The following is a 25,492-nucleotide window of genomic DNA, read 5'->3' on the forward strand; positions in this document are numbered from 1 at the left end:
CCCCATTGCTGTGGACAGGAGAACTGAGCCAGCTCCCTGCTCCAACAACCGCCAAATCTAGAGGACTCTGGGGCTCATGACTCAAGCCCTGTCCCTGGTGGGTGTACCTGCCTTCTGCAAGCAACAACTGGTATCAGTGGGCAGCAGTCCATTCTCCTCCCAGAAGGGCCAAGAGAGAGGAGAGGGAAGAAGACGAGACCATCAAGCATGGCTGTGGTGTAGATCTGACCCCTGTAAGGCCCTGGAGTAACAAAGTCTGACTGATCAGACAGGGGAAGCATTGGACTATCAAGAACTCTGAATGGTTTCAAAGAAGACATACAGATGGCCAGCAGGCACATGAAAAGATGTTCAACATTGCTAATTAACAGAGAAATGCAAATCCAAACTACAATGAGGTGTCACCTCACACCAGTTAGAGTGGCCATCATGAAAAATTCTACAAATAACAAATGCTGGAGAGGGTATGGAGAAAAGGGAACCCTCCTTCACTGTTGGTGGGGAGGTAAGTTGGTATAGCCACTATTGAAAACAGTATATATGTTCCTCAGAAAACTAAAAGTAGAATTATGATATGATCCAGCATCCCACTCCTGGCCATATAGCCAGACAAAACTATAATTCAAAAAGATACATGCATTACTGTGTTCATAGAAGCACTATTCACATTAGCCAATATATGGAAACATCTAAATGTCCAACTATAGGTGAATGGATAAAGACGATGTAATATAATGTATATATATACATATATATATGTATATATATACACACACATACTACTTGGTCATAAAAGAAGAATGAAATAATGCCTTTAGCGGCAACATGGATGCAACTAGCGATTATCATACTAAGTCAAGTCAGAAAGAGATAGACAGATACCATATGAGATCTCTTATATGTGGAGTCTCAAGTATGACACAAATGCACCTACCTATGGAACAGAAACAGACTCACAGACGTGGAGAGCAGACTTGTGGTTCCAAGGGGGAGGGGGCTGAGGGAGGAGGTAGAGTAGGAGTTTGGGTTTAGCAGATGCAAGCTTTTATATATGGAATAGATAAACAACAAGGTCCTACTGTATAGCCTAGAGAGCTATATTCAATATCCTGTGATAAACAATAATGGAAAGAATGTTTTTTTAAAAAATATATACATATATAACTGAATCACTTTGCTGTGCAGTAGTAATTAACACAACATTGTAGATTATATTCAACTTTAAAAAAGTAAAGAAAGATCTCCTTCCAGGACTTTTGTGTCCAGGGGACCTTGTTTTCCACCCTTATTCTGCCACATACTAATTGTGCCACATTCTAATTTCACATACTATAAACAACGTACTAATGCAGGGCATGTTTAATAATTTAAAAATCTATTGTATTTGTATACACTAGCAGCAAACAATTAGAAAGCAATTTCATTCTATTTATAATAAAATGACATAAAGTACAATAAAATGACACAAAGTATAAAAAATTCCAAGGAATGAATTTCACACACACACAAAACGTGCAAAGCTGCCTACACCAAAAAAGTATAAAACATTGCTGAAAGGAATTAATAAGCTCTAAATAAATGGAGAAATATACCATGCCCATGGATTAGAACAGTGATCAACAAACTATAGCCCAGGGTCCAAATCCAGCCTGCTGTCTATTTTTATAAATAACATTTTATTGAAATAAAGTCATGCCCATTTATTATATATTGTCTATAGTTGCTTTCATGCTATAGCAACACAGTTAAGTAGTTATGAACGACACCATGTGGCCTGCAAAGCCAAAACTATTTACTTCCTGATTTTTTATAGAAAAAAAGTTGTCCAGAACTTTTTTATAGAAAAAGCTAGCCCCTGGCTTAGAAGACTCGATATTTTTAAGATTCAATTTTAATCTATTTGATCTGTAGATTTAAAACAATCCCAATGGGTTAGAAAAATCTCTCTGGGCATTAGTATCTATAATGTCGGTAATAAAGGTAACTACTATTGGTTTGTTGTTGGCATTAAGAATAATGCATGGAAAGCATTTAGCACTGCAGCTGACATACAGTAAGTTTCCAATAAATCTAAGCTTTTGTCATTACATGTACCGAAATGGCAGTAACAACAAAAAATGTAATTTTTTAAGATTCCTTTTTTTTCCCCTTCCAGTTCTATTGAAATACAGTTGAAAGACAGCACTGTATAAGTTTAAGGTGTATAGCACTTATACACTGTATCAGTTTAAGGTGTATGCTTTGACTTACATCATGAAATGATTAGCACAATAAGTTTAGTGAACATCCATCATCTCATATAAACACAAAATTAAAGAAAATATTTTTCCTTGTAATGAGAATTTAGGACTTACTCTCTTAAAAACTTTCATATATAATATACAGTAGTATTAATTAGTTTCATCATGTTGTACTTTGGGATTTCTTTATCTTATAACTAGAAGTTTGTATCTTTTGACTACCTTCATCCAGTTCTCCATCTGCCTCCAACCCCTATCTCTGGTAACCACAAATCTGATCTCTGTTTCTATAAGTTTGTTTGTTTGTTTAAATATAACTGACCTACAATTCAGTGTTACTTCTTGTTGTACAGCATAGTGATTCTATATTTCTATACAATTCAAAATGGCCACCATGGTAAGTCTAGTTAAAATATGTCACCAAAGATATTTGTACATTTTGTACATGTGTACATTTCATACTCATGACTCACTTATTTTGCAGGTGGAAGTTTGTGCCTCTTAATCTCCCTCACCTACTCAAAATGTATTTTCTCAAAGAAAATTACTAACTCCCACAAGACCGCAATGCTACCACCCCAATTACTTAATTTCTAAAAATATAAAAAATAGTCATCTCAGCAACCAAACGATTCCTTGTTATTACTCACATTTCATTTTCACACATCCAGGAGTCAATAGTGGATGAACAAGAGAGTAACAAAGAAGAAAATGTCCATCTGACAAGATTTCTCCGTGTCCTGGCCAACTTCCTCATCATCTGCTGCTTGTGTGGAAGTGGGTACCTCATTTACTTTGTGGTGAAGCGATCCCAGGAATTTTCCAAAATGCAGAATGTCAGCTGGTATGAAAGAAATGAGGTAAGATGTTATACCTGCTGAAGTGAATATCCTGAAATTGCCCTGTTCCTATGCCATTCAGCTGGACTGTGGGACTTATTTTAAAAAGTGAAATTACATTGCTTTCAAGTCAAGTAACATGAACATCTTGAACAGTCACCTGTTATTAGGCTTTCAATGGCACCCCACTCCAGTACTCTTGCCTGGAAAATCCCATGGACGGAGGAGACTGGTAGGCTGCAGTCCATGGGGTTGCTAAGAGTCGGGCACGACTGAGCGACTTCACTTTTGCTTTTCACTTTCATGCATTGGAGAAGGAAATGGCAACCCACTCCAATATTCTTGCCTGGAGAATCCCAGAGACAGAGGAGCCTGGTGGGCTGCCATCTATGGGGTCGCACAGAGTCAGACACGACTGAAGCGACTTAGCAGCAGCAGCAGCAGCAGCTGGATAAAGCTGGATTCAATTAACATGTCAGTTAGCTAAGTAGCCAGTTGTTGTAACAAGAATTTTTTAAAAAGATGGTCCTTTCCTCAGGTCTCTACAGTGCCGTAGATCATAAGTCAGTTGTCTAGTACTGCATGGGTGTGATTCTGGGCTGCCTTTCTGTTCCACTGGTCTATTTGTTTATTCCTGCACTAATAACATATTGATAAACTGTGACTCTATAGTATGTCTTGATACCTAATAAAGTGAGTTCTCTCATCAAGATTCACAATAAAACATATTAAGGGTTTATTGTGACTGTGTTGAACCTATAAATCTCAGGAATTCGACATCTGTGGCAGTTGGCAAAAAATGGCTACAAATTCTTCCCATTCTTATATGCACATTTTTTTGAAATGTGATTTTATAGCCCCTCCCATGAAGAGGTGAAATCTGTTTCCCAATCCCTTGCCTTAGTCAGTGAAACAATAACAACCATGATACAGTTCAGTTCAGTTCACTTGCTCAGTCATGACCGACTCCTTGCAACCCCATGGACTGCAGCACACCAGGCCTCCCTGTCCATCACCAACTCCCGCAGTTTGCTCATATCCATTGACTTGGTGATGCCATCCAACCATCTCATCCTCTGTCATCCCCTTCTCCCCTCGCCTTCAATATTTCCCAGCATCAGGGTCTTTTCCAGTGAGTCAGTTCTTCTCATCAAGTGGCCAAAGTATTGGAGTTTCAGCTTCAGCATCACTCCTTCCAATGAATATTCAGGACTGATTTCCTTTAGGATGGACTGGTTTGATCTCCTTGCCGTCCAAGGGACTCTCAAGAGTCTTCCCCAACACCACAGTTCAAAAACATCAATTCTTTGGTGCTCAGCTTTCTTTGGAGTCCAACTCTCACATCCATACATGACCACTGGAAATACCATAGCCTTGACTAGACGGACCTTTGTTGGTAAAGTAATGTCTCTGCTTTTTAATATGCTGTCTAGGTTGGTCACAATTTTCCTTCCAAGGAGTAAGTGTCTTTTGATTTCATGGCTGCAGTCACCATCTACAGTGATTTTGGAGCCCCCCCAAAATAAAGTCTGCCACTGTTTCCACTGTTTCCCTATTTGCCATGAAGTGATGTACAGGAGACAGGGATCAAGACCATCCCCATGGAAAAGAAATGCAAAAAAGCAAAATGGCTGTCTGGGGAAGCCTTACAAATAGCTGTGAAAAGAAGAGAGGCGAAAAGCAAAGGAGAAAAGGAAAGATATAAGCATCTGAACGCAGAGTTCCAGAGAATAGCAAGAAGAGATAAGAAAGCCTTCTTCAGTGATCAATGCAAAGAAATAGAGGAAAAGAGCAGAATGGGAAAGACTAGAGATCCCTTCAAGAAAATTAGAGATACCAAGGGAACATTTCATGCAAAGATGGGCTCGATAAAGGACAGAAATGGTATGGACCTAACAGAAGCAGAAGATATTAAGAAGAGGTGGCAAGAATATACACAAGAACTGTACAAAAAAGATCTTCACGACCCAGATAATCATGATGGTGTGATCTCTAATCTAGAGCCAGACATCCTGGAATGTGAAGTCTGTGGGCCTTAGAAAGCATCACTACGAACAAAGCTAGTGGAGGTGATGGAATTCCGGTTGAGCTGTTACAAATCCTGAAGGATGATGCTGTGAAAGTGCTGCACTCAATATGCCAGCAAATGTGGAAAACTCAGCAGTGGCCACAGGACTGGAAAAGGTCAGTTTTCATTCCAATTCCAAAGAAAGGCAATGCCAAAGAATGCTCAAACTACCACACAATTGCACTCATCTCACACACTAGTAAAGTAATGCTCAAAATTCTCCAAGCCAGGCTTCAGCAATATGTGAACCATGAACTTCCTGATCTTCAAGATGGTTTTCAAAAAGGCAGAGGAACCAGAAATCAAATTGCCAACATCCGCTGGATCATGGAAAAAGCAAGAGAGTTCCAGAAAAACATCTATTTCTGCTTTATTGACTATGCCAAAGCCTTTGACTGTGTGGATCACAATAAACTGTGGACAATTCTGAAAGAGATGGGAATACCAGACGACCTAACCTGCCTCTTGAGAAATCTGTATGCAGGTCAGGAAGCAACAGTTAGAACTGGACATGGAACAACAGACTGGTTCCAAATAGGAAAAGGAGTATGTCAAGGCTGTATATTGTCACCCTGCTTATTTAACTTCTATGCAGAGTACATCATGAGAAACGCTGCACTGGAAGAAACACAAGCTGGAATCAAGATTGCTGGGAGAAATATCAATAACTTCAGATATGCAGATGACACAACCCTTATGGCAGAAAGTGAAGAGGAACTAAAAAGCCTCTTGATGAAAATGAAAGTGGAGAGTGAAAAAGTTGCTTAAAGCTCAACATTCAGAAAACGAAGATCATGACATCTGCTCCCATCACTTCATGGGAAATAGATGAGGAAACAGTGGAAACAGTGTCAGACTTCATTTTTTGGGGCTTCAAAATCACTGCAGATGGTGACTGCAGGCACGAAATTAAAAGACACTTACTCCTTGGAAGAAAAGTTATGACCAACCTAGATAGCATATTCAAAAGCAGAGACGTCAAGGACAAGAGACATTACTTTGCTGACTAAGGTCCGTCTAGTCAAGGCTATGGTTTTTTCTGTGGTCATGTATGGATGTGAGAGTTGGACTGTGAAGAAGGCTGAGCACTGAAGGATTGATGCTTTTGAACTGTGGTGTTGGAGAAGACTCTTGAGAGTCCCTTGGACTGCAAGGAGATCCAACCAGTCCATTCTGAAGGAGATCAACCCTGGGATTTCCTTGGAAGGAATGATGCTAAAGCTGAAAGTCCAGTACTTTGGCCACCTCATGTGAAGAGTTGACTCATTGGAAAAGACCCTGATGCTGGGAGGGATTGGGGGCAGGAGGAGAAGGGGATGACAGAGGATGAGATGGCTGGATGGCATCACTGACTTGATGGACGCAAGTCTGAGTGAACTCCGGGAGTTGGTGATGGACAGGGTGCCTGGCGTGCTGCGATTCATGGGGTCGCAAAGAGTCGGACATGACTGAGCGACTGAACTGATCTGAACTGATGGGACCAGATGCCATGTCAGACTTCATTTTTTTGGGCTGAATGTTATCTGAATGTTGAGCTGTAGGCCAACTTTGTCACTCTCCTCTTTCACTTTCATCAAGGGGCTCTTTAGTTGTTACTTTCTGCCATAAGGGTGGTGTCATTTGCATATCTGAGGTTATTGATATTTCTCCCAGCAATCTTGATTCCAGCTTGTGCTTCTTCCAGCCCAGCATTTCTCATGATGTACTCTGCATAGAAGTTAAATAAACAAGGTGACAATATACAGCCTTGACGTACTCCTTTCCCAATTTGGAACCAGTCTGTTGTTCCATGTCCAGTTCTAACTGTTGCTTCCTGACCTGCATACAGGTTTCTCAAGAGGCGGGTCAGGTAATCTGGTATTCCCATCTCTTTCAGAATTTTCCACAGTTTTTTGTGATCCACATAGTCAAAGGCTTTGGCATAGTCAATAAAGCAGAAATAGATGTTTTTCTGGAACTCTCTTGCTTTTTCCATGATCCAGCGGATGTTGGCAATTTGATCTCTGGTTCCTCTGCCTTTTCGAAAACCAGCTTGAACATCAGGAAGTTCACGGTTCAAGTATTGTTGAAGCCTGGCCTGGAAAATTTTGAGCATTACTTTACAAGCATGTGAGATGAATGCAATTGTATGGTAGTTTGAACATTCTTTGGCATTGCCTTTCTTTGGGATTGGAATGAAAACTGACCTTTTCCAGTCCTGTGGCCACTGCTGAGTTTTCCACATTTGCTGGCATATTGAGTGCAGCAGCACTTTCACAGCAGCATCTTTCAGGATTTGAAATAGCTCAACTGGAATTCCATCACCTCCACTAGGTTTGTTCATAGTGATGCTTCCTAAGGCCCACAGACTTCACATTCCAAGATGTCTGGCTCTAGGTGAGTGATCACACCATCACGATTATCTGGGTCATGAGATCTTTTTTGTACAGTTCTTCTGTGTATTCTTGCCATCTCTTTTTAATATCTTCTGCTTCTGTTATGTCCATACCATTTCTGTCCTTTATTGAGCCCATCTTTGCCTGAAATATTCCCTTGGTATCTCTAATCTTCCTGAAGACATCTCTCATCTTTTCCATTCTATTGTTTTCCTCTATTTCTCTGCATTGATCGCTGAGGAAGGCTTTCTTATCTCTGCTTGCTATTTGGAACTCTACATTCAGGTGGGTATATCTTTCCTTTTTTCCTTTGGTTTTCGCTTCTCTTCTTTTCACAGCTATTTGTAAGGCCTCCTCAGACAGCCATTTTGCTTTTTTGCATTTTTTTTCTCGGGGATGGTCTTGATCCTGTCTCCTGTACAATGTCACAAATCTCCATCCATAGTTCATCAGGCACTCTGTCTATCAGATCTAGTCCCTTAAATCTATTTCTCACTTCCACTGTATAATCATAAGGGATTTGATTTGGGTCATACCTGAATGGTCTAGTGGTTTTCCCTACTGTCTTCAATTTAAGTCTGAATTTGGCAATAAAGAGTTCATGATCTGAGCCACAATCGGCTCCTGGTCTTGTTTTTTGCTGACTGCATAGAGCGTCTCCATCTTTGACTGCAAAGAATACAATCAGTCTGGTTTCAGTGTTGACCATCTGGTGATGTCCATGTATAGAGTCTTCTCTTGTGTTGTTGGAAGAAGGTATTTGCTATGATCCGTGCATTCTCTTGGCAAAACTCTTTGCCCTGCTTTATTCTGTACTCCAAGACCAAATTTGCCTGTTACTCCAGGTGTTTCTGGACTTCCTACTTTTGTATTCCAGTCCTCTATAATGAAAAGGACATCTTTTGGGGGTGTTAGTTCTAGAAGGTCTTGTAGGTCTTCATAGAACCATTCAACTTCAGCTTCTTCAGCATTAATGGTCAGGGCATAGACTTGGATTACCATGATACTGAATGGTTTGCCTTGGAAATGAACAGTGATCATTCTTTTGTTTTTTTAGATTCCATCTAAGTACTGCATTTCGGACTCTTTTGTTGACTATTATGGCTACTCCATTTCTTCTAGGGGATTCTTCCCCACAGTCATAGATATAAGGGTCATCTCAGTTAAATTCACCCATCCAGTCCATTTTAGCTCACTGATTCCTAAAATGTCGACGTTCACTCTTGCCATCTCCTGTTTGACCACTCCCAATTTGCCTTGATTCATGGACCTAACATTCCATGTTCCTATGCAATATTGCTCTTTACAGCATTGGACCTTGCTTCCATCACCATGATGCAAGCAGACTTGAACAGTGCTTGTGTTTTGGAACTTGCTTTCCTGGGAACCTGAAATATCCATCATGTGGATGATGCCAGGCTGGCCTCCTAAATGATGAGAGACACATGGCCCAATTTTCTCATCACCCTAGGTGATAGCAGATCCACTACCAAATGTATAAATGAAAACATCAGCCATCAGCTGACTATAGATACTAATACATGAATGAACTCAGGTGAGACCAGCTGAAGAACCACCTTGCTAAGCCCAGAAAATATTACTGACCCAAAGAAGAAAGAATCTACCTCCCATCATAAGGCAAGAAAGGATAAAAAAGGAAATGTGGAACTGGCAGGACAAATATAAAGCACAAAATCAAACAGACTTAAATATAAATGTATCAGTGATTTCAATGAATGCAAATGAATGAAAGCTATAGCTCAAAGTCAGTGATAGCTTGAGTTTTTTAAAAATGATATTTACACTTAATTTCTAAAACACTAAGCTATGAGAGGAATACAAAAGATGCTCAAGATGAATTCTGCCTTTAATGGAATTGCCAGTCTCCTCAGGAAGCAGGTTTGGCAAGAATAAACTTTGGCACAACCAGCAATAGGCAGGAAGAATGTGATAAAATAAGACATGTCACATTTCAGATGTGTGACAGGTGGGAAAACCCATGTGAGCCAGAGAGACTGGGGGATTTTATGGCAAAGGCAGAAATCAAGCTGAGCATCAGACAAACGTTAGAGAAGGGCCGTGTTGGATGTGGTGCCAGGACGGCTTTCTAGGTGGGAAGAACTGCGTGAGCAGGGCTGGAGGAAGGAAGGTCATGAGAAGCCAACCCAAAGGTCAGTGTGAGAGGGTGGAGGGTAGTGAGCCACAGGCCAGAAGAGCTGATCAACCTGCACTTTGATCAGCAGTTCAGGATACTCTCCACTAGGTGGGCAGACTCAGTGGCAGAGAGAATGTTCTACTGTGGCTGGCAGTTCCATTATTTGAGTCAGGATTTTCCCAAAGTTGAAGCCAAAATTTAGTTCTTACCAGGTTCTGCACTGTTGGCTTATGGCTTATCCCCTGATTCTCACAACGAAGTCCACCATCACCATTTTACACACAAAGAAACAAGAAGCTCAGAGAAATTATGTAACTTTCTCTAAATTACAAAGCCAGCAAGCAATAGAGCAGGGGCTAAAACCCAGAGAGCTGACCCCAAAGGTCACACCCTGCACCACATGCTTCTACTGTGGGTTTTGTCCCATGATTTAAGCTTCTGGTCTTCCATTCTCCTGAGATGAGATGACTCTTAATGATTCACAACTTTTACCAAACACAAAGCACTGTCCCATGTGTTAATTCATTTCCTTCTCAAAGATTGCTATTTCTATCAATGCTACTGGTAACAATCATTGTGACAAGCAGTCCCAGAGCATATTGGTTCCCATGTCAGGGTCACACAGCACGTTGTGGAGACCCCAGGTGGGGCATTTCTAGAGGCACAGGAGGGGGCAGGCAACCGGGAGATGGAGATGCATGACGCTGAGGGTACAGAGACGGTGGACAAGCAAGTGACATTGATGACAAACTAGCCCAGCTCTCCTGACTTCCCAGGTAGAAATTGTGATGTCTCTGCTTGGGATGTTCTGTCCCCCTCTGTTTGAAACTATTGCCACCCTGGAGAATTACCACCCACGCATTGGACTGAAGTGGCAGCTGGGGCGCATCTTTGCACTCTTCCTGGGAAACCTCTACACCTTTCTCTTGGCCCTGATGGATGACGTCCAGCTGAAGGTAGAGACCACAAACTTCTTCCCAATTCCTAGTGTCCACCATGTTGCTTGTTTAAATATAATAATTTCCTTGTGTATGATTTATATTAAGTAAATTTTAGAAAGGTCAGAAAAATAAAATGAGGAAAAAATGTCACCAGATTCTTATGACCCAACTGTTAACGTTTTGCTTCAGTTCTTTACTGTGTTTTTCTTAGGCTATCTTTTTTCATATCCTCCCCCAGTCATTTGATAACCTTAATATTTTGTCTGCAGCCTTTCCAGTACTGTTTCTTAGCTGCCATATGTTTACTAGCTGACAAGTGTCCATTGAAATGAAAAGTGATGGTTGAGTTACCCTTTCATCCCTGCTCACCAGTTATGGCAGACCCACCAAGTCAGGCCCTGGGGGTACAGCAGAGAGCAAGACACAGTGCTGTTCCAGGGGAAACAGACTCATTCATCACAGCACTCTGGGCCAGGTGCTTCAGTGGGGGTGAGCCCAGGGAAGCAGGACAGTGCACAGGAGGGGCTACAGACCCCACCATGAGGGATCTTAGCGGACACTGGAAAAAAATCAGAGGGAAGAGCTTATGCAAATAGAGAACTGTGAGTTAGCTGAACAATTGCATGAAGGGCAGGAAGTGAAAGATGGAACTGGGCAAGGGTCAGATGGTGATGCTCCTTCTTCCCATGGCTCCCTCCTCATAAATTTTCCTGAGATTAACAACAAGCTCGGAGAAGGCAATGGCACCCCACTCCAGTACTCTTGCCTGGAAAATCCCATGGACGGAGGAGCCTGGTGGGCTGCAGTCCATGGGGTCGCTAAGAGTCGGGCACGACTGAGCGACTTCACTTTTGCTTTTCACTTTCATGCATTGGAGAAGGAAATGGCAACCCACTCCAATATTCTTGCCTGGAGAATTCCAGAGACAGAGGAGCCTAGTGGGCTGCTGTCTATGGGGTCGCACAGAGTCGGACACAACTGAAGCGACTTAGCAGCAGCAGCAGCAACAAGAAGCTGCTGGAAGATTCTAAGCATAGCAGTGACTGAATCTGGCCCTTGCCTGCCCTCCATCTGCATCTCTCACTTCCCTTCTACCCTAATAAACTGCTTCACCCTTCTGAGCTCACATTTCCTCCTCTCTTGCCTCACTCTCCACTCTCCTCCCCATGTTTGACTAGTTGAGTTACCCTTCTGCAGTTTGGCTCAGATGTCCCCACCTCCAGGAAAGGGCCCCATGGTCTGGAGTGGATTTCCTCAGTCCCCAGAGGAAATTTCCCACAGCTTTTATCACTCTGTTCTGCAAGTGTCTGTTCATCTCTCTCACTTACTACTAGACTGAGGAAGTGTCAGTCTCACTTACTAGGCTGGCAATTTTCTGAGCTAAACTCCGTTCACTCCTCCGTCACTCTTGTGTCTCCCTTGCCTTATATGCCCAGAATAAATTAATCTCAAAATAAGAATGAATACTTGGATGGATGAGTAATAACTTAAAGAAGAAAAATTCCTGGAAAAAACCCAGGAACTTCAGCCAGTTGACCCTCCCCCTTCTCTATAGATTGAAAGGCTGGGGAGGGCAGTTCTGGAGAGACCCTGTTAAGGGATAGGGCAGAGGCTAGATGGTAGGGTTGTGGCATATGCTGGCTTAAATTGTTCCTTCTGTAGAAACTGTTGAACCTTCCCTGGCTCTTTCCAACCCTACATCTCCATCTTCCCTTCTAGCTTTCTAATGAAGAGACGATAAAGAACATCACTCACTGGACTCTGTTTCACTACTACAACTCCTCAGGTTGGAATGAGAGTGTCCCCCGGCCCACCCTGCACCCTGCAGATGTGCCCCGGGGTTCTTGCTGGGAGACAGCTGTGGGCATTGTGAGTAATTATGCTCTCCTGAAAAGGTGGTCCCTATTCTCAGCTCTGTTATCCCTTTCTTGATGTTTCCATGTCTCTAAAATGTCAAGCCAGCATTTCTTAGGAAAGTTCCACCCTTTCACATTGCCCTTTTTTTCAGCGTCCCACACATTTCTCTATGTCCTCCATCTGCCAATCTATACCACTTGAAGTTATTTAGAGTTTTACTGCAGATTTCACTAAAAGCCTGGAAATCATAAATACATAATCGTAAAAACTGGGCACAGGATTTTGTGTGTATATGCATCTGTGCATTTTTCTGTAAACAGAATTAAAGGTTTTCATTAGAAAGTCAAAAATTAACAACCGTTTCCGCTTAGCCACTTTCACACTGTCCTTGTACTTTCACAGTGCAGATTTCTAAGGCTAGTGTTCTTTGCTTTCGCAGGCGGAAATCTGAAGTATTCACGGGTGACATAGGGATCAGCTGCCGTCTCCTCCTCAGCCGCATCTCTTTGCATGGGGTTTCTATTCACCTGTCACTGCTGAATAATCCACTCCCCTAGAGCATTAGATGGAGAAGGCAATGGCACCCCACTCCAGTACTCTTGCCTGGAAAATCCCATGGATGGCAGAGCCTGGTAGGCTGCAGTCCATGGGGTCGCTGAGAGTTGGACACGACTGAGCAACTTCACTTTCACTTTTCATTTTCATGCATTGGAGAAGGAAATGGCAACCCACTCCAGTGAGCTTGCCTGGAGAATCCCAGCATGGGGGAGCCTGGTGGGCTGCCGTCTATGGGGTCGCACAGAGTCGGCACAACTGAAGTGACTTAGCAGCAGCAGCAGAGCATTAGAAAATAATGTTTTTAACTGAGGGTAATGAAGTCCAGTGGAAGAGGGGATTACATCACACACCCTGACAAACACTGCGTGCAGGTCCACCAGCAGATATTTTCCTGCTGCAGAGTCTGTTTCCCACAGGGTCCTGGAGGATTTTCTCTCTATTTGCTTCATGAAGTGCTAAGACTCACCACTTCTCATCTCCTCTGGTCCAGATTCCCCCATTCTCATTAAATCCTCTCCATTTTTAATGTGAAGAGCAACTCACATTTCTAAACCCATCACAGTTGTGTAACAGAGAAAGTCTTCACATGAGTAAAACCCACCCTCTTTGGAAGACAGAAGAGTTCATTAGCTACATGATTTCTTTGGAATATTCTGCTGTAGAATTTCTCTTTTCCTACCTCACATCCTTGGAGGGCATCTCTCTTGACTTCCTCCCTGAATGCCCATGACTGATTAAACCTTGCTTCTTTCTGAGCTTGCTGGTGATTATAGGTTTGAAGTGTTATGTCCTGCTTATCCATGTTCATCTCCACCCCAAGCCCCAGAGCATCACCTTGCGCAGGTGTGGAGACCAAATACAAGTTGGTTTGTCTTTTACTTAAGAGCTTTAGGATTGAGGAAAAACCATAAAAATTCATCAGCTGTTCATCCAGCAAACATTTATTAATCATCTTGGAAGATACAAAAATGAATAATGCAGGCCCTATGCCCTTGGGAACTCCAAGTCTATTGGATGTGTTGAAGGTTTTAATGATGTCTGGTAGATCTTTTCAACTTTTTAAAAAATTAATAAATTATATGTACTCTGCAAAGCAGAGAAAACTTTGTTTCTTTGCTTTGAGCTCTTATTCCATGTGCCTCTGTAAAAAACCTATGTTATTCTCTACATACCAAAAAAAAAAAAAATTCAATCAGCAGGGGGTGAAGAATGTCAGCAGCTGTCCCCAAGGAGACTGGTCAGATTCAGTCTTAGTTGGTACAGATGGTACTTCAGAGCAGGTGGGAGAAGCAAGGAGTAAGCCTTCAGCTCTTTCATTTGTGCAATAGTGCTGATAACTGCCAAATACTGGGTGTTGCCAATTGCCAGGAAATTTGTATGCATAATCACTAAGCTTCCCAATAAACTTGCAAGGTTAATGTCAACATCAAAATGTTCAGAGACTATTCAAAGCAATAAATTAGTAACTTGTAACTAACTTAACTGGAACCTGTAGTAAGCATTTTGCAAAGCATGGAGTCCTATCTGCACCACCATTCTGCTGCCATCAATCAGAGAGGCACAAAAAAGAATATGGAATGGGGGGCATGGCATGGCTGCAGTCAGTTGGGAGAAGTGGGCATGATCAAACCCTGACCACCCCCTTTTGCTTTGTTCCTTTTTGCAGGAATTCATGAGGCTGACAGTGTCCGACATGCTGGTAACGTATATCACCATCCTGCTGGGCGACTTCCTGCGGGCTTGTTTTGTCCGGTTCATGAACTACTGCTGGTGCTGGGACCTGGAGGCTGGATTTGTAGGTCACCATTTCCTGAACATTCTGCAGAAAGGCATTCCAACCATCCTCTCTCATATAGTTAGATGCATTCTATTATTTTCTTTAGATGTTTAATGTCAATCTCCACTCTGTGAAGTAGTAAAGTATTTCATTTTTTTCTAGGCAAGTTGCAAAATGCAATAGATAAAGAAGTTTTTAAAAAATATTTTCAAATTTTAAATTCCCAAGATTTAACCTTCCTGTATTTGGATTTGGCATATTTCCTCCTTTAATCCACACTCATGTGACCTTCCTTTTCTCTCTCCTCACTTTGTTTTCCTCTTCTCTCATTCCTGTCACTTTTTATCTCCATATCTGGAAGGCAAATCAGGAAGCAGATTTAAGGTGGCCTCACAAAGACCCCAGCTCCCCACTGCAGCTCCCTAGTGCTCACACACTTTGTGTCCTTTCAAACAGTTGACTAATCTCCAAAACTCTGAAAATCACAGTCAGGTTGAAAATATGAATCTGTCTGAGCTCACTCCTTTGCAAGAGGAAGATGAGAAGGAGAAAAGAGAATTGGAGGAGTGATTGATCTATTTTGTTTGCTTTTAAAGCTTTCTTTACATTTGACTCCTCGTTTAATTATTTGCATTTTGTTATTTATTTTATTTACACCTTAGATTACTTGATTATAATTTCAAGATACATTTCTGATTAAAGCATTAATAAAACATTCTCTTAGGGAGTCTCCCAAGAACACACTGTCAACCTGCAGGCCCTAAAAGGTAAAATTCTCTCTCTCATTTTTTTTTTTTAAATTTGACTACACCTTGTGGCTTGTGGAATCTTAGTTCTCTTACCATGGATTGAACCTGGACCCCCAGCAGTAAAGGGTGGAGCCCTAATCCCTGGACTGCCATGGAATTTCAAAAAAAAAATTCTCATTTTTTAAATTGAAGAAGATATTGAAGAATGCTTCAAGTTTGAGAAATTTAAAACTCTTTTTAGTGGCTTCCCTGTTGGGTCAATGGTAAGGAATCTGCCTGCCAGTTCAGGACCACAGTTTCAATCCCTAGTCTGGGCAGATCCCACATGCCACGGGACAACTAAGCCAGTGGTTCAACCACAAGTATTGAACCTGTGCTCTACTGAGCCCTTGAGCCACAACTACCAAAGCCCAGGCACATTGCAAAGCCATGTGCTCTGCAACAAGAGAAACCACTGCAATGAGAAGCCCGCGCACTGCAACTAGAAAGTAGGCCCTGCTTGCCACAACCGAAGAGCAGCAACAAGCTCTCCGCGAGCAGCAAAGAAGACCCAGCACAGTCAAAAATAAATAAATAACAACTAAATCTTAAGGGAAAAAAAACTCTTTTTAAAAAGCTGAAAACATGTTAAAGAAATAGAACCTGAATCGGAGGTTCCTCTCTGGCCACCAGAGCAGGCTCTTTGGGGTGGAGTGGCTTGGTCAGTTAGCTGGTAGTGGGATCTGGCTGACACCACCTAACAGACTTTCTCTCTCTCTCCTCTTTCTCTCTTTCCCTCCAGCCCTCATATGCTGAGTTTGATATTAGCGGAAATGTGCTTGGTTTGATCTTCAACCAAGGAATGATCTGGTGAGTTATCCATCTCCTCTGAGCATCACCTCATTTGGGAAGTAAAAAAGCTGGAATCCCAGGCTTAGCCTCTTAGTCAGCAGGAGAGAGCCTGGACAAGTCATCTGGCCTCTCTGAGCTCCTTTCCTTCACTTGAGCAGGACTAGATTTGAACCAGGATGGTGTCTGGCCCACTCTGTTGCTACCATGTACATAGCAAGGGGAGAGAAGAGTGAAGGAGAGAGAAGGAAAAAAAGGAAGAGGGAGGAAAGAGAGAGGAGAGAAGCAAGAAAGAAAAAAGGAAAAAGTAGGATGGGAAGGAAGGAAGAGAAAGAAAGGGAGGCAGGAGGAAGCAGTGGGGAGGAAAGACAGGAAAGAGGGAGACACCTGAACTAAGGAAGCTGCCTGACTTCAGCCAGAGGCTTTCAAGTGTGTTAGTTGCTGAGTCATGTCCGACTCTGTGACCCCATGAACTGTAGCCCACCAGACTCCTCTGTCCATGGGATTCTCCAGGCAAGAATACTGGAGTCGTTTGCCATTTCCTTCTCCAGGGGATCTTCCTGACCCAAGGATTGAACCTGGGTCTCCTGCATTGCAGGCAGTTTCTTTACCTTCTGAGCCACCAGGGAACTTGGCAACGGCTTCCAAGGGCTCATTGCAAGCCAATATCCAATTCTTTTAATTTAGGGATTTCAGATACTTTTCTGAGCAGCAGTGCAGTTTAATGGAGACCACAGAGTAACAAGAGGCCATGTAATCTGCTTCATGGCTGGAGGTGGGGCAGTGGTAAAATCCTGGCCAGAACCCAAGCCAGTAATGCTTGGAGCATCCCTGTCCTGAGGAATGGATGGCTATGGCTTGGTGATAAAGGTCCTGGTTAAGAGGGAGATCCCTTCCCTTGGGACCTACAGGAAAAGCAGCAAGGCCTCCTGCCCTTAGCCCATCGGCCCCATTTCCTTCTGCCATCTTTCCCTGGCCTCTCCTGCTGTCTAGTCAACCAGGTGTGCCATCTCTGCCCTTGCAGGATGGGTTCCTTCTACGCCCCGGGACTGGTGGGCATTAATGTGCTGCGCCTGCTGACCTCCATGTACTTCCAGTGCTGGGCGGTGATGAGCAGCAACGTCCCCCACGAACGCGTGTTCAAGGCCTCCCGTTCCAACAACTTCTACATGGGCCTCCTGCTGCTGGTGCTCTTCCTCAGCCTCCTGCCCGTGGCCTACACCATCATGTCCCTTCCGCCCTCCTTCGACTGCGGGCCATTCAGGTGCACGGTCTCAGTTGGAGGGGAGCAGCTCCTTTCCTGGGGCAGTCTGCTCAGAGGTCTCAGGCCCAGAATTCCAGTTCTGATATCACATCAGCCTGCAAAAGGCCATGGAGTGGAGCTTTGGGCAAGTTATTAACACTGTCAACAGAGCTTTCTGCAGGAGGGAGATGTTTTATGTCTGTGCTATCCAATGTGGTAGCCACCAGCCACATCAGGCTGTGGAGCACTCGAAATGAGGACCAAGAAGTTCAAGTTCTAATTTTATTTCATTTTAATTAATTTTAATGTAAATAACCGGCAGTGGCTAACGGCTACCATATTTGTTATGGTATGGTTATAGTTCTCCGACTCATATTGGAAAGTGCAGTTCTAACTTTTTAACATATGGATAATCTACTGCCCTGGATTGCCTTAGGATGAGTTAACAGGGAGTATTCTGAAAATGAAATGACCATCCGTTTACAAGTGCCACTCAAATGTGAAGCAGCTGCCAAGACTCTTGACTGGGTCCCCCTGCTCTACAGAGCACTATGGGCCAGACTAGGTTTAGAGACACTGTTAAAAGAGATAATTATGTAAAGAGGTGGATGGAGAGGGAATGTGTATCCACTGCTCTGCTTCCAAATGCAACACCCTCTGAAAACAAAGCCCTTTCTTTCCTGTGTAAAAAAAGACTCTGTGGTTCAAGAGTTTGGGATGCTGCCCCTCTTATCGGCCACCTGCTTACTTAGATATACACAGTGCACACTCCTTTATTTAAGGCTCTGTAGTAACGTGCAGGGAGATATGGTGTGTAAGCTGGTGCCTCTATCCCCGCTAACCACAGACCCTTGCTTCACAGAACACCATCCAGGGCCAGGAGGAGGGTGAGGCAAGTAAGGTGCCCAGCCTGCACTTGTTCAACCCCAAGGGCAGTACCTCCTTAAACTGTGCACCCCAAGGCCTCACCCACTTCACTCCAGTCCTGGCCCTGCCTGCTAACGTTGGTCCACACACTTTGGGAAATGCTGAGCTGGAACTTAGTTTATAATGGACTGACCTTGAGAAAGCCTGTGGTTGTGCCCCACAGCGAGAGCCTGGAGTTCTGAGGAGTCCCTGGCAGGAGGGCTCACGGCAGAGTGTGATGGGGCTGAAAAGGGGTCCAGACAGAAGAAGAAAGGGGGCTGAATCCAGACTGGGGCACCAAACTGAGCCGTAGGAGGCCTGCGTGCCAGGCTGAGGGACAACCACAGCAGAAGTGGCAGAAGCCTCTCTTGGCTTCTTCCTGAGCAAGGTCTGGAAGGCTGGGCTCTGGAAGTGAACACTGGTGCCCCTTTTCCCAGACCGCCCACCTGTCCCAGGCAGGAGGTCAGAGAGTGGGCCCGCACCACGTCTGGCCCTCAGCACCTGCCCCACTCTTGCTTCATCTGCTTCCTGAGGCCCTTGACAGCCGACCCCCAGATAGCAGAGGAAGGGACCCAAAAATGGAGCCCAGGAGAGCATATGGCTGCCACCTCCTTCCTATCCCTCTTCTGATCAAGACCCACCAACATCTAGAACATTCATCACAGCTGTTCTCTCACTTGCTTCAGTGAAAGTGAAAGTCTCGGTCCTGTCCGACTCTTTGTGACCCCGTGGACTATGCAGTCCATGGAATTCTCCAGGCCAGAATACTGGAGTGGATAGCCTTTCCTTTCTCCAGGGGATCTCCCCAACCCAGGGATTGAAACCAGGTCTCCCACATTGTGGGCAGATCTTTACCAGCTGAGCCACAAGGGAAGCCCAAGAATACTGGAGTGGGTAGCCTATCCCTTCTCCAGGGGATCTTCCCGACCCAAAAATCAAACCAGGGTCTCCTGCATTGCAGGCGGATTCTTTACCAGCTGAGCTACAAGGGAAGCCACTTGCTTCAGAGGTTTACTCAGTGGGCTCATTTTCAGTGAGGCCTTCCCTAGAGATAGTAACTAAAATCACACACACACACACATACACCTTATCATTACTTCTGATGATCACATCTCTTCATCAACATCTAGCATGCCACTCTTTTTCCTTTTTTAATCTTATTTGTTGCCCATCTCCCCCACCAGACCATAAGCTCCATGAAGGTGTGATTTTTTTCTTCCTTTCTCCCCGGTTTACACCCAGTATCTAGGAGAAAGCACCTGGTTTATGGTCAATTCTTGAACCAGCCCCTTCACCTTGCAGAAATTCATTTTTCCAGGGAGGGATTTAGGGGTTGGACCAAATCCAGGCAGGCAATATAAATGAGTGAGGTGGACAGCATTGTATAGCATGAAGTTAAAAGTAAGGGTTGGCAAACTACAGCCATGGACCAAATTCAGACCACCCCTTGTTTTTGTAAATAAAGTTTTATTGGGACACAGCCTCATGCATTTGCTTGCATATAATCTATGGCTGCTTTCTAATTACAACAGCAGAATTTAAATAGCTCCAACAGAGACCACCTGGTTCACAAAGTCTAAAATCTTTTCAGAGAAAAATTGCCACCCCCATGATTCAGAGCATAGACTCTAGAGCCTGGTCTGTTGTTTGCCAGCTGGGTCATCTTGAACAAGTTACACTGCAAATTCATCATCTCTGAAATGGAAATAATGGTAGTGCCTTCTTCATAGGGTGGCTATAAGGATTTAGTGGGCTATTATCTATTAAGTACTTGGAGAAGTATGCTAATCCATTGTAGGACATATATACAAGTTTGTTAGTTTCAGTACTGCCCAAATCCGGGGTAGCTGGTAGTTATAACAATACTATGAGGTGGTAAGCATTATCTATCCCAAGGATCAGCTAACTTTTTCTTTTAGAGCCTGAAAGTACATATTTTAGGCTTTGAGGATCAAGAGGCAAAAATCAAGACTATTATGTAGGTACTTATATATAACAGGAGAGGAACAAACGTCCACAAAGTTTTTATTGACAAAATTAAAAATATGATAATAATAGAGTATAATTTTTTGTAGTACAGGGCTATGAATGAGAATTCTTCTTCTGAGGGAAAGGAGGTGATATTTCACACAATAGAAGGTCAAAGTTGCTATTCTCTATCATCAAAAATTAGGGGATTCCTTGGTGGTCCAGTGGTTAAGACTGCACTTCCACTGCAGGAGGGGTGTGGATTCAATCCCTGGTTGAGGAACTAAGATCCCACAGGCCATGTGCCCCCCCCCAAAAAAAAAGTCAGTTGTCCTGCCCAGACTGCTGCCTTTGCTGCCTGGATCGACTTTAGTAACATGGCAACACATCTACCACCATAGGGAAAAAAACTGACACAAGCTTCATTACTGCCAAGCCACTGAACTGCTGTGCAACAAGTCAGGATATTCAGTTCCTATTCCTGATAAAAATGTACAGATATTAAAATGATTAAAAGTCATGAGAGAAAATGTTTACCATTGACATTGTTGATTCAGTTGTACATGATAGATTCAAATGTTTTCTGCAAATTACTTAGCGATGAATAAGAATAACCATAGTCTGCACAAACTGAAAATTTCACAAGCTATGTTAATTTGCTCAGTTGTGCCTTCTTCTTCACTGTATATAGTGACCATTGTCAGTTGTAGCACATCATAGCAGATTCTCCTTTATTTCAGTTGTGCTGAATCCCAGTCAATTCAGTTATGCTAAATTAGTGTTTTCAATTTCTTTGAGAAACTTTCACCCATATATGTCCTGCACAGAATATTCATGGGAGTTAATTCTCCAGTCACCTCAGACTTGGCATTAACTCCTCAAATAAATAACCAAGCAGTATCAGTTACATCTGTTGACTCATCAAAAGCTGAGGAAAACCACTTGAGATCACTTGCCTTGCGTCTGAATAGGACATTGTTTTCAACTCCTCAAGCAGCTGCTCTTGGTAGAAAATCTAGAAGTTTTAAGTTTATTTTCTCTGAATACACTTCTTTAGCTCCTACAATTTAATTACTTCATCACTGGTAAATGAGAAACATGATTTTGGAAACTAGAGGAAAGGGGATCTTTGTTGTATAGACAGAAAGCTTAGCTAAACTATGTTCTTCCGTTACATGGAAAGATAAATTTGTAAATGACAAACTTGAATGTTTAGCTGAGGATGTTTTTCAAGATCAATCTTAGTAAAAACTATTTTTCTCTTTGTTTTTTAATTGACGTATAGTTGATTTACAATGTTGTGCCAATTTCTGTTGTACAGCAAAGTAGTTATATACATGCATACATTCTTTTTTTTAATATTCTTTTCCATTATAGTTTATCCCAGGAGATTGGATATAACTTCCTGTTCTATAAGCAGGACCTTGTTTATCCATTCTAAATGTAATAGCTTGCATCTCCTAACCGCAAACTCCCAATCCATCCGTCCCCCAATCCCCACTCCTTGTCAACCGCAATTCTGTTCTGTCTGTGAGTCTGTTTCTGATTTGTGGATAAATCCATTTCTGTTATATTTTAGATTCCACATATAAGGATATGATAGGATATGACAGAATATTTCTCTTTCTGACTCACTTCACTTAATGTGATAATCTCTAATGGTGTCCATGTTGCTGCACATGGCATTATTTCATTCTCTTTAATGGCTGAGTGGTTTTCCGTTCTATGTATGTACTACATCTTCTGTATCCGTTTATCTGTCAGTGGATACTTAGGTTGTTTCCACGTGTTGGCTATTGTGAATAGTGCTGCTATGAACATAGGGCTGCAGGTATCTTTTTGAATTACAGTTTTGTCCAGGTATATGCCCAGGAGTGGAATTGCTGGGTTATATGGTAGTTCTATTTTTCAGTTATTTTAAGGAACCTCTATAATGTTCTCCACAGTAGCTGCACCAATTTACATTCCCACCAACAGTGCAGGAGAGTTTCCTTCTCTCCACACCCTCTCCAGTGTTTACGTGTAGAATTTTTCATGATGGCCATTCTGATCTGGGTGAGGTAGGACCACATTGTTGTTTCCTTTAATTAATTAATTTTTTGTTTTATTTTTGTTTGTGCTGGGTCTTCATTGCTGTGTGCAGGCTTCTCTAGTTGCTGAGAGTGGGAGCTGCTCTCTAGTTGCAGTGCTCAGGCTTCTCACTGCGGTGGCTTCTCTTGTTGTAGAGCACAGGCTCCAGGGACACGAGCTTCAGAAGCTGTGGTGCATCGGCTTAGCTGCTCACAGGCAAGTGGAATCTTCCTGGACCGGGGATTGAACCTGTGTCCTCTGTATTGACAGGTAGATTCTCACCCACTGAACCACCAAGGAAATCCCTTACTGTAATTTTTATTTGCATTTCTCTAATAATTAGGGATAGTGAGCATCTTTTCATGTGCCCACTGGTCATCTGTATGTCTTCTTTAGAGAAATGTCTATTAAGATCTTCTGTCCATTTTTCAACTGAGTGGTTTGTTTTTCTGCTGTTGAGTTTATAAGCTGTTTGTATATTTTGGAGATTACAGATGAGGATATTTCTGAGCAGTGTTGAAGGTGCAGCCTGGTCACTTCTTGCCGTTTTATACTAAAATGTAAGAAAGAGATAAATTGAGGAAAGAACTGATAAGCAAAAAGGAACCAGGACTTGATGATTTTAGAAATTCTCAGCCTAGTCAGATTGCAGAAAACACTAAGAGCAGATTCTCTGTCAGGAAAGCATGCTCTAAGGAGAAAGTCAAGGGGGAAGCTGGACAACCTTTTGCTAGCACTTCTAAAGGATCATAAGATCTGAATATTCATTCACACAGAGGATTCTTTTAAGAATCTTTAAAGAAGGTTGTTTAACTCAGATCCTCTCAACCATCTGAGCAGAAGCCAGAAACAGAATATCCAGGAATCATCTGTGTAGGACTCTCTTGTGTAGTGAACTGAATTCCCATGACATGGGTAGACGATCCACCAGGTATTTGAGAATGTGTTATGAGCAGTAACACAGCTTGGACTAAGAGAGGAAGAAAAAAGACAAAACAAAGGAAGCTGCTGGACTCCAAATATTCTACAGACAGTAAACAGGCTAATTAAATTTCCTTAGCTGAAACATGCACTACTCTTCAAGAAAAAGGAAGGATAATTCCAAGGCCAGAGTTTTGGACTGGGAAGGCAGAGTGGCAGGCAGGTATGTCAAGCCAAGGAAGGATTTTTTTCAGGTCTTTGAAATCTAATGGAATTTGGCTGATTGGATTTCAAAACTTCTAGGAAATTGTGATTTCTTTCTTCCATTCTTTTTCTCCTTTTTGAATTGGAATGTCTACAACTGCTCTCCTATGGCTGGCCCACCATTGTGTTTTGGGAGTAAATAACATGACTGAAGTGACTGAGCATGCATGTAAACTTGCTTTCTAGTTTCACAGCTTTCATTAGAGACAGAAAAGAATTTTGCCCCTAAAATGTATCATACTCTTGAGTCTCATCTACATCTGACTTCAGTTCAGTTCAGTCTCAGTCGTGTCCGACTCTTGGCAACCCCATGAATCGCAGCACGCCAGGCCTCCCTGTCCATCACCAACTCCCGGAGTTCACTCAGACCTGCGTCCATCGAGTCAGTGATGCCATCCAGCCATCTCATCCTCGGTCATCCCCTTCTCCTTCTGCCCCCATGCCTCCCAGCATCAAAGTCTTTTCCAATGAGTCAACTCTTCACATGAGGTGGCCAAAGTACTGGAGGTTCAGCTTTAGCATCATTCCTTCCAAAGAAATCCCAGGGCTGATCTCCTTTAGAATGGACTGGTTGGATCTCCTTGCAGTCCAAGGGACTCTCAAGAGTCTTCTCCAGCACCACAGTTCAAAAGCATCAATTCTTCGGCGCTCAGCTTTCTTCACAGTCCAATTCTTACATCCATACTTGACTACTGGAAAAACCATAGCCTTGACTAGACGGACCTTAGTCAGCAAAGTAATGTCTCTGCTTTTGAATATGCTGTCTAGGTTGGTCATAACTTTTCTTCCAAGGAGCAAGCGTCTTTTAATTTCATGGCTGCAATCACCATCTGCAGTGATTTTTGAGCCCCCAAAAATAAAGTCTGACACTGTTTCCACTGTTTCCCGATCTATTTCCCATGAAGTGATGGGACCAGATGCCATGATCTTCATTTTCTGAATGTTGAGCTTTAAGCCAACTTTTTCACTCTCCTCTTTTACTTTTTTAAGAGGCTTTTTAGTTCCTCTTCACTTTCTGCCATAAGGGTGGTGTCATCTGCATATCTGAGGTTATTGATATTTCTCCCAGCAATCTTGATTCCAGCTTCTGTTTCTTCCAGTCCAGCATTTCTCATGAGGTACTCTGCATAGAAGTTAAATAAGCAGGGTGACAATATACAGCCTTGACGTACTCCTTTTCCTATTTGGAACCAGTCTGTTGTTCCATGTCCAGTTCTAACTGTTGCTTCCTGACCTGCATACAGATTTCTCAAGAGGCAGGTTAGGTGGTCTGGTATTCCCATCTCTGTCAGAATTTTCCAGTTTATTGTGATCCACACAGTCAAAGGCTTTGGCATAGTCAACAAAGCAGAAATAGATGTTTTTCTGGAACTCTCTTGCTTTTTCCATGATCCAGCAGATGTTGGCAATTTGATCTCTGGTTCCTCTGCCTTTTCTAAAACCAGCTTGAACATCAGGAAGTTCACAGTTCATGTATTGCTGAAGCCTGGCTTGGAGAATTTTGAGCATTACTTTTCTAGTGTGTGAGATGAGTGCAATTGTGCGGTAGTTTGAGCATTCTTTGGTATTGCCTTTCTTTGGAATTGGAGTGAAAACTGACCTTTTCCAGTCCTGTGGCCACTGCTGAGTTTTCCAAATTTGCTGGCATATTGAGTGTAGCACTTTCACAGCATCATCTTTCAGGATTTGAAATAGCTCTACCGGAATTCCACTAGCTTTTTTTTTCACCTCCA

At 42.8% G+C, this 25,492-nt stretch overlaps 1 protein-coding gene across 1 annotated transcript in view; it reads left to right on the forward strand.

The window, feature by feature from the left end:
* Positions 1-25,492, forward strand: part of TMC2 (transmembrane channel like 2) — a 107,993-nt gene that overhangs the window by 70,463 nt on the left and 12,038 nt on the right. Inside the window, exons 10-15 of the mRNA XM_040247310.1 lie at positions 2,912-3,100; positions 10,454-10,633; positions 12,338-12,487; positions 14,700-14,828; positions 16,341-16,408; positions 17,412-17,651. Of these exons, the coding sequence (XP_040103244.1) occupies positions 2,912-3,100; positions 10,454-10,633; positions 12,338-12,487; positions 14,700-14,828; positions 16,341-16,408; positions 17,412-17,651 (956 nt within the window). The remainder of the gene's footprint in view (positions 1-2,911; positions 3,101-10,453; positions 10,634-12,337; positions 12,488-14,699; positions 14,829-16,340; positions 16,409-17,411; positions 17,652-25,492) is intronic.

The sequence above is a fragment of the Oryx dammah genome, unplaced genomic scaffold, assembly GCF_014754425.2.
Source record: "Oryx dammah isolate SB20612 unplaced genomic scaffold, SCBI_Odam_1.1 HiC_scaffold_10, whole genome shotgun sequence".
Classification (NCBI taxonomy): Eukaryota; Metazoa; Chordata; class Mammalia; order Artiodactyla; family Bovidae; genus Oryx; species Oryx dammah.